Consider the following 9,154-nt stretch of genomic DNA (forward strand, 5'->3'; position numbering starts at 1 on the left):
AAAACCAAGTTGGCCAAATTCTCTACATATGGCTCTGAGACACGTTTACACTTGTACTGCCCATATTATAACATAGTAGAGTAGGCCTATAATGATATTTAATACAAGACAAACATAATATTACAATTTTTTGTTGATTTTTGTGTAAAAAAAAAAATGCAGAAAATGAATTCCTGCACTTGCTGTTCTTGATTTTTTATTTTATTTTAATGAAAGCCCCTTTGCACTGTGAGAAAAAAAAATACAGTATGTGGTTATTTATTTGTTGTTTGTTTCAATCCCTTTGTTGTTGAGTTAGGTTTTCATCATGCATGTATTAAGAAATGTAATATGAAATATAGAAGTACGTATTTTGTACATATGCACATATTTTGTCCGCATCTATAATGGCACTTTTTGTCATACATCTACTAACCATGTAAGACAAAAAAAATGCCATTTATCCGAGTCCAACTGCAGTAGCAGCAAAGTCAGCCGTTTCCATAGACGTCCAGCAGTGGACGCCAAAAGTTTATTTTTGTGTGCCAAAATCAATCCCACAATCCCCACACACCCGCGGCGAACGCATTTGAATGGTTCAAAAACTTCTGAAACGCTAGCGGACGTTCAACAAGAGTTGGCCTTGTACACTGTAACCAGTTTTTCGCGTTTTGGACTAATAGACCTGAAGAAGAATACATGTCACCGGACAAAATGCTTTGGTTGGTGCTTGAATGCGGTGTTTGAATCTCGCTAGTGGCACGGAAGTGTTTTTTTGTGATAAAGTTGAAAGGCTAAGCGGTCAGTTAGCTCGCACTTAGCATCCTAGCTAAGTCGCGTATGTTTCCTGGCTAAGCTCAACGCTAACAGCTGCAGTTAGCTAGCTGCAGACTTTTTAAGTTAGTTAATACGTCGATGGGTGTTACAAAATAGGCTGTCGTAAATGTCACTTGAGTATCTACCGCCGTGTTGTTTTTAATAGCGGGGTTGGTAGAAGTATTTTATGGTAAGGGGGACATCTGTTGAGCTAGTGAAGCTAATGCTACTAGTAGCAGCGTCGTTTGCTTTAGGCGTGTTGTTTTCATTTGGACTGCTTTTCCTCCCTAATCTGTATTGTTATGACTTAAAGTAAACTATTTTTATATAATTGAAACCCACAACTGTAAGTCCTCGATTTGATATGTGACACATTCTACTGTACTTTCTTTCTCCTTTATAGTGTACCTAAATTCTGACAAGTGGTAAGCTTTTCAATCAACGGCAATTCTTTAAGGTCAAGAAGAAAAAGTCCAATGGCCTCTTGTCATCTCGCCTGCATCATTCAAAGACCATGAAGCAGGTATGGAGCGTGTCCGCTTGTAGCATGCCTTATTGTGTAAACAGTGTGGTTGTTTAGAAATTCCTGATGGCAGTGAAATAGTGCATTGTAGTTTCAGTGGTATTGTTGCGGTAGAGACGTGGCCATAGTGGCCTCATCCCCTATCCTTCTGTTTTTAGGTGGATATTAGAAATAAGGACGAATTAGATAAGAAAAGGTGAGTCTTTGATCCATGTCTATAGGGATGTGTCACACAGTTAACCCTTTTTTTAGTCACTGGACCTTTTAAAACACCTCTTTATAGTCTTGTGTTGTTAATGGTTCTTGCAATGATGTCAAATGCAACATGATTTTCCCCCCATATTAGATTCCAAGTACAGAGCCCAGGCAAGGAAAAGAGGACCTCACTTTGCAAGAGGAAGGGTTCTCTATCCCTGGAGGTGGGCTTGAAGCTGCACCGTAAAATATCCAATGTTGGTCAAGCCCGTAACCCCGGCATGGCCAATAAAGAAAATGAGGTGACATACTCGGGTGTGCGGGGTAATCACTACAAAGCTGACTGCAGGCCGACTGTGAATGCCACAGAGGCCTCGAAGATGGCAGGGCCCAGCTCCAAGTACAGTGACTTCACTGAGGTCAGAATACTAGTTTGGGAGCTTCAAGTTGAGACCTTGCTTTTGCTTTTACTAACACCCTTTTTTTATATCCGTAGCTGTCAAAGGACCACGAAGCAGTGTCGCACATCCTCTTTGGAAGGAATCTTCGACTTAAAGTGGCCCTAACGCTATGGCGGAGAAACGCCATCGAATTAGTGACTTATCTAATCAAGTACAACATTTTCCACGAATACCACACTTTTTTTGGTTATTATCACTTAATGTTCGTCGAAGGCTTACATTTCTGCTCTATAATCCACAGAATTCAAGACTCAGAAGTGCTGCTTGACCTGTTACCTGTCATAACAAACGAGTGAGTCTTTTTGGATTTCTCAGGAGTCGTAATTAAGCTTTGCAATGGAATTCCTTAAGGTCCTCTAAATGGAAATAGAATGTGTTCAAGGCTCAACACTTACACCATCACAAAGCCTTTGCATTATAAAAGGGGGCTTTGATTTATGACAGACATTTCAAGGTTAAGAACTGAGCGTGATGTAAGGATACGATGACACGTAGCACAAGAAATCATGGCCAGTTACTGTCATAGTTCATGTTTTTGCATGTAATTGTTTGATCTTAATGACCTAGTAATGTTTTGCATGCAAATATCTACTATAATTTTGACAATTTGAGGTTATGTATGGCATAAAATTTGACTCTGTTACCGCATTTCATATTTATAACCTAAACCTAGAAATGCTTTCATACAAAGGTTTCCTGTAATTTAGTCTCAACTGTGTGCATCTTGTCAGCGCGCAATTTTGCGAATTTCTTGTCTAAAATCTTTTTTCTTTCTTTATTTTTTTGGAGGAAATGTATATTAAATCACCTATTTCATGTTATGCGTTTGTTCGCAAACATAGTATAGGTGTGCCTTTCAGTATGTGCCCCAAAAACAGCCGAGTGCAAAACGTCCACTTAATAACGACATTAAGAGTTTTTTTTTTTTTTCATTATCTTAAAATGGCTTACCTCAACCAGAATCCCACGTTGCATTGTAGCCAAAGGCACAATCATGGTGTATTATTGCCTTTTATATCCTTGTTGTGGAAACCAAGTTGCTATGACTACGGTACTGTACTTTGGGCTGAAACCTTCTACCTTGTTTTCGATCATTGATCGACCTTTATTTTTTTTAACACATTTTACCTTCCTGTTTTGTGTTTTTGTCAGCGTCCAAACTGAAACATCGTGTTTTTCAATTGGATGCTGTGTTGACCTTGCGCCCCAAGTCAAAGTGATCCTTTCCAGTAAATACGAAGAGTAAGTTATCCAAAAATCAGCTACTCTTGTACGTCATTCTTCTGAAACCATAACTGATTTTCTATTGTTGACATTTATATTATGTTTTTTTTTTTTAGACAAATAATCGTGGGTTTATACTGGGTTCAGGCTGTCATCAGGAAATGGTGGCCAGACCTCTCAAAGACAGAGAAAAGACTGCGGGACAGTTTGGACAACAGGTGGGATCTGCATGTTGTTCGGGACATTAAACAGACACAGAGATTAGTCTTGAGTAGCTCCCAAGATGATGAAGAGTCAAATTAAAAGGCTACGAAGGTAGTACGAGCTCTTCCTCCGCGCTTCACGCAACTGGTCATGCTAGATAAGACCAGCATGTGATTACACTGCTCCTGGAGTAGATTAAGGTCACTTCTAGAGGAAAAACACCAGACATGTTGGTGATTTTGTTTTTTTTCCTTTCAGAAACATTGTAGTCTTAAAACAACGTCTAAGAGACTTGTGGAAGGACGGAGCCAGGCTATGTCTGATTTCAGGTTCTACTGGAGACCTGGCAAAGGTGAGGACAACTCCTTTATTGGATACCTCTTTGTGTGTTGACCAAAATGTTAGTTGGCATTCGTCAGACCAAGTAAAGCTGTTAATCTTATTTAGATGCTCAATTTCCATCTTAGGGAGTCCGTCCTGTACTGCTCGTAGCTCCCCTAACATGAACAAAACATGACGTTGTAGAAGCCTGTTCAATTGTTTATCTTGTCCAAAATAAATACAATATGACCCACATCCTGTTACTGTAAGGGCGTGCATAGCCAGCCAGTAGCTATTAAGCCTACACCTGTTAATTCATGTTAAACAATTTCACAGTTGCACATGGTTGAGTGGTATGATGATAATAATATTAGCAGCGTTTTGCATTAGGACAAGTGAACTAACGTTGTCCCTGGTTTCAAATGTTTTAGGCCATTGAGTCGTATGTCCTTCAGCTCCCCTGACTCTTGTCCATGTAGCACTCCGAGGATGTGACCACTACTGCCGGATCGCGGCTGTGTTGTTGTATGGATGACGACATACGACATGCGGACTGGATCATGGCTTTGTTACTCAAAAACCCCCGAACTGAAAATAAAATTGACACATCAAAACAACTCGTTATCGCTGGAGACACTTAAAGCGGGGCTGGGAGCACATTTCTGCAGCAGAAGCACAGCAAGTGACTGCTTCACATTGAAGTGAACCGTTTCAGGAAAGGGGGACCTCCGTGAGACTGGATATATGTTGCTCTATGTAGTGCCAACATAGTAGTCTCTCACTGCACCGCTCGTCACCATGGAATGCAAATGCACTTGGATTTGTGAATGGCCCGCTGTTTGGATGTTTTGAACCTGCGTTCGTTGGAATCAGGAACTTCAAGTTGCATCAGTCTTAAGTTATGAGTGTGCATCTTCTGTCCTCCATGTGTGTCATTTGAACTTGATGTCAAGCCAAGTTATTCTTTTAATCTTTTAAATAAAATTGACAAAAACATTTTTTTCTTTTTATTGTGAGAGGACTTCCAAAAATTGTCTCAAATGTTTTCTATGCACCCCCATGAGTTTAAACATGGCGTTCTGACGAATGTTGCACTCGTTTTTAAAATAAATCCATCTCAGCGGGTGGTCACTTTTATGGTCGACTGAAAATGACATCACGTTTGCTCTGCTAACAACCAATCACGGTGAACCTTTTTTCTGAGTTTGGTCATGTGACAATGAAGCTGAGCCGTGATTGGCTGTGATGTCATTTTCAGTCGACACCCGCCGCTTGAGATTATTAAAAACGGCTGGATTTTTATGCTTCATTAATCAGAATAATTTTAGTAGGGCTGTAAAGAACATATTGTAAAGATATTTTGAGGGGGGGGGGGTCTAAAGTGTCGTCCAAAAGAGACAACATATTACAAAAGATGAATCACATGCAAAAGAACATCGTAACTCGTACAGTACTTTTCAAAATAAGTGTCATCACATAATCAAACCGGAAGTTCGTGCCTTGAACAACAACGCTTTCTACTCTGAGTGACGTCATTGTCCATGCACAGCTGATGTGCGGTTCCTGCCTCGAACAGTTTCATGCTGACGCGCTCGCCTTCTAAGCCGACTTTTATTTAATTTTGGCAATTACAATGTCCAACATGGGAAGAATACAGCTCTTGTGGCTTTTCGTTCAGTCCGTGCTCGTCCTGGCTTCGTGTTTCACCGATGTGGAAACCGGGCCTGGTGCAGGTGTATCGACTCAGATCACTGCAGATCGCTTTAAAATCGAGGGAAGGGCGATCGTACCCGGCGTAAAAACACAAGACTGGGTTTCCACAGCACAAGTTCTTGTTGAAGGCGAAGACTACGTGGGATTTTTGAGGTACAAATCATTTACAGATCCACATGCTTGACGATTGGTGTGTAGCGTTAGCATTAGCGTGCTAGCTAGTTCTCACACAATTTGAGTTGACATAAACCAACCTCCACACATCTCGTCATTTCAGGTTTTACTAGTTTAATGCAAAATAACATTTGAAATAAATCTTTTTCATTATTGACATGCCTTTATTAAACGGAATACGGTTTATGTCGTGGCGTGGTTAGGCCTGGCAGTGTCCTTATGGCTAATGCTATCATTAGTAGTTTGATCCTGGGAGGTAAAAGTGATTTTATATATAACGTAAAAAGAACCCTGATCGACATGCACAGAATATTCCCATTAAAACAGCAAGCCAATGCATTATTTTCTATTTATTTAAATCTGAGAATAATAGAAACTGACATTCAATTCACACAAATAGCCATGAAGTGTTTTTGGGGTGTGTGGAGTTTTGCAAGTAATACCGGTAATAGTATGTGTTAAAATAGTTACGATTAGACACCTGTGACCCAAACGATGGCAAGCACTATAAAAAAAATGGATGGATGATAGATTGATAAAGTGACAAGTGTTGTCTGTAAATCATACTTAAATTTGTGTTACTATTTTGTTACAGAACTGATGGCAGTTTCGCAGTAAACGACGTCCCATCTGGCTCGTACGTTGTGGAAATTGTCACCCCAGGATACCGATTTGAGCCGGTGCGTGTTGATATTACATCCAAGGGGAAAATGAGGTTAGTGCTCCCGCATAAAAATCCTCTTTGGTATCTTTTCAAACGCGTTGCTTTACTCCTCGCTTACCTCAACAGAGCACGACTTGTGAACTACATCAAGACTTCAGAAGTGATCCGCCAGCCATATCCTCTCCAAGTTAGAGCCAGTGGCATTCACAGCTACTTCATGAAGAGGGAAACTTGGGGATGGACCGATTTCCTCATGAACCCAATGGTAAAATTCGAAGTTATTGTTAGCCATAGAGGCTAAGGAAACTTTAAAATTTGCCTTCATCTTAAAACTTTGATCACATTCACACTGTAATGCCTTATATATCCTGATGGGGGCGCTGTGGTTGTACACTACTGTATGCTTCTTGTTTAATTCTCTTTGTTGCCCATGCAGGTTATGATGATGGTGTTGCCATTGCTGATCATTGTTCTGCTGCCCAAAGTGGTCAACACTAATGACCCAGAAATGAGAAAGGTAAGAAGAAGGAAAAAAAACTCTTAAATACGAAGTAGGATGATGTCACTAATAGATGAGTACTAAGGTTAGTGATTAGTTCACTAGTCATTTTGACACAAGATGATTCTGGTCAGCTCTACGAAGAGAAACATGGCTCCCAATTAACTCATTCACTGCCATTGACGGCTATAGATGTAAAAAAAATCATTTAAACTATTTCTATTAGTTAAAAAAAAAAATCCACTTTTGTTAACAAGAGTATGAAAAAATATTGTAAATTTAGAACAGCTAGACTAGTGAAGTCATGCAACAAATTTTAACCGCCTGACACCCCTAATTTTTAATAATCTTTTATTTTTTAAATCTTTTTTTTTTTTGAAAAGATAAAAAATTAGGGGCGTCAGGTGATTAAAAATTTTAATCGTAATTAATCGCATGACTTCACTAGTTGAATCACGATAAAAAAAAGATTATTAAAAATTAGGGGCGTCAGGTGATTAACATTTTTAATTGTAATTAATTGCATGACTTCACAAGTTAACTCACGATTAATAACACATTTTATATCTGTTCTAAATGTGCAATACATTTTTTTGCTAGGTTTTCATACTCTTGTTAACAAAAGTGGAAAAAATGTTAAACTAATAGAAATAGTTCAAATGAATTTTTGACGTCTATAGTCGTCAATGGCAGTGAATGAGTTTAGAAAAACAATTGCATTGGACTAAAAATGTAACATGTTCTTAAATTAGCAAATCATTTTATGTGATAGTATGAGATTTGACTCTCCTAGCAACGTAATAAACCTGTTTTCTTACTTCGCAAAACAGGAAATGGAGCAATCCATGAACATGCTGAACCCCAACCCTGAGCTCCCGGACGTGTCTGAGCTCATGACGAAGCTCTTTTCCGGCTCCAAGGGTTCCAGCAAGGCGGGTGGGAGCAGCAAGGGCACCAGGCCGGCTGTCAAGAGGAGGTAGTACGCGTACCTCATACGCATGGAAAACATGCCAAGTCATGGATGCAGGATTTTTCAGTGTCTTTTTTTTTTTTCTTTCTTCCCTGCTGTCATGAGTCTATTGTACAGATCTCTGTATGAACAGATGTTAACTATTTAAAATCTACATGTTTTTTGTTTATAAAGTTCTAACAAAAATCCTTTCACACGCAGTTTCTCTTCATTTGCTGCCAGCATGTGATGCTAATTCTTATCAATGTTTTCTGTTGTAATCCTTTGGTGTGCTTTGCTGCTAATTCCACTACCTGAATGATGATATCTATACATAAGGAGAGATTTTTTTTTCTTCAGTAATATGACTGTGAATGAAGATTTATTGATTTTAAGACTGAAATTTAAAAGTTTTAATGAATAAATTGCGACAGTGTATAAAATAAATGGTTCGATGTGGCTTGTGTGAAAGTTGGCCTATTTTGTGTGTATAAAGACTAATGAAAGAATATTCCTTTCGCTTTAAACCCTGTACATTTTGGTTCATAAACAGGATTTTTTTTTTTTTTGAACAGTTAAATTAAAATTTTCTGGTTTTTCAGTCAAGTTAAAAACATTGTTTACAATATGTGCTATGCAGCCCACACGGTATTCCAAATATTGCGTTTTTATCCATGTGGTGGGGCGGCCATTTTGCCACTTGCTGACGTCTGAAAATGACATCACAGTGCCGAGTGTGATGTCATAATTAGTCGACAACAAGTGGCAAAATGGCCGCCCGCAAAGATGGATAAAAACCGGTGGAATTGCTACATAGTTCATATTACACAAATGCAATATGAGTCCGAATGTTGTGTTTAGTTTTGAGGAGGCGCATAGAAAATATTTTTTAAAATTTTTTGGGCTTGACTTCCAATATAAGATAAAGGCAACCAGAATTAGATTTAGGCCCTCCGGTGTTCTGTGGCATTTGTATGGGTTATCTTGAAGACGCGTAATATTGAAAAAAGATGACAATATCACAATGAAATTTATTAAATGAGTAAAAATGTTCACCGCTTTTTGTTTTCCGTCTTAACAATATGCTAGCTATGAACAAAAATGTTGCTAAAATCCCTCCAAAATGGCCTCACTCCCACAGAAAGTAAAAACGTCACTGCGACAGAATTTGTATTTCACTCTTACTGTTACACGGATTCACTGAACTGCACAGACAGATACCACAGATTGAGTCACAACATGTCATTTGACCTCTGAGCAGAACAGAAGGCACAGAGTTTGACATAACATCATCAAATGGCATTAAAAGTGCAAATCTTTTTTTATATTACAGCGTCGGACATCAATACTGCAAGCCAGGCATTACAGAAAGTGCGCTTTATACAGTAGTTGTCTAGACAAGATATCAACAACCTGACATTTAATCGTTTTC

At 38.9% G+C, this 9,154-nt stretch overlaps 2 protein-coding genes across 3 annotated transcripts; both read left to right on the plus strand.

The window, feature by feature from the left end:
- Positions 1–553: 553 nt before the first annotated feature.
- Positions 554–4,719, plus strand: katnbl1 (katanin p80 subunit B-like 1). Of its 2 annotated transcripts, none has more exons than XM_086061186.1 (10): positions 554–701; positions 1,199–1,318; positions 1,477–1,514; positions 1,665–1,932; positions 2,010–2,125; positions 2,216–2,266; positions 3,127–3,216; positions 3,315–3,416; positions 3,661–3,754; positions 4,155–4,719. In XM_086061186.1, exons 2-10 carry the CDS (start codon positions 1,310–1,312, stop codon positions 4,185–4,187), a joined length of 801 nt encoding a protein of 266 aa, XP_085917312.1. In that variant the 5' UTR covers positions 554–701; positions 1,199–1,309; the 3' UTR covers positions 4,188–4,719. The 2 variants fall into 2 exon arrangements, with proteins under 2 accessions (XP_085917312.1, XP_085917313.1); XM_086061187.1 differs by lacking the exon at positions 554–701 and adding an exon at positions 711–985.
- Positions 4,720–5,220: 501 nt separating this feature from the next.
- Positions 5,221–8,181, plus strand: emc7b (ER membrane protein complex subunit 7b). The gene is made up of 5 exons (XM_086061882.1): positions 5,221–5,589; positions 6,206–6,325; positions 6,401–6,539; positions 6,711–6,791; positions 7,604–8,181. Exons 1-5 carry the CDS (start codon positions 5,357–5,359, stop codon positions 7,751–7,753), a joined length of 723 nt encoding a protein of 240 aa, XP_085918008.1. The 5' UTR covers positions 5,221–5,356; the 3' UTR covers positions 7,754–8,181.
- The last annotated feature ends 973 nt before the right edge of the window (positions 8,182–9,154 follow it).

The sequence above is a fragment of the Leptonotus elevatus genome, chromosome 18, assembly GCF_054856555.1.
Source record: "Leptonotus elevatus isolate MCC_2025b chromosome 18, RoL_Lele_1.0, whole genome shotgun sequence".
In the NCBI taxonomy this organism is placed as follows: domain Eukaryota; kingdom Metazoa; phylum Chordata; class Actinopteri; order Syngnathiformes; family Syngnathidae; genus Leptonotus; species Leptonotus elevatus.

Bases quoted from the DNA above. Each gene is read 5' to 3' on its own strand.
- katnbl1 (XM_086061186.1), top strand. The intron at 2,267-3,126 runs GTGAGTCTTTTT...TGTTTTTGTCAG, and splicing joins TTACCTGTCATAACAAACGA to CGTCCAAACTGAAACATCGT. The intron at 3,217-3,314 runs GTAAGTTATCCA...TTTTTTTTTTAG, and splicing joins CTTTCCAGTAAATACGAAGA to ACAAATAATCGTGGGTTTAT.
- emc7b (XM_086061882.1), top strand. From the start codon at position 5,357: ATGTCCAACATGGGAAGAATACAGCTCTTGTGGCTTTTCGTTCAGTCC. The intron at 6,326-6,400 runs GTTAGTGCTCCC...TTACCTCAACAG, and splicing joins ACATCCAAGGGGAAAATGAG to AGCACGACTTGTGAACTACA. The intron at 6,540-6,710 runs GTAAAATTCGAA...TTGCCCATGCAG, and splicing joins ATTTCCTCATGAACCCAATG to GTTATGATGATGGTGTTGCC.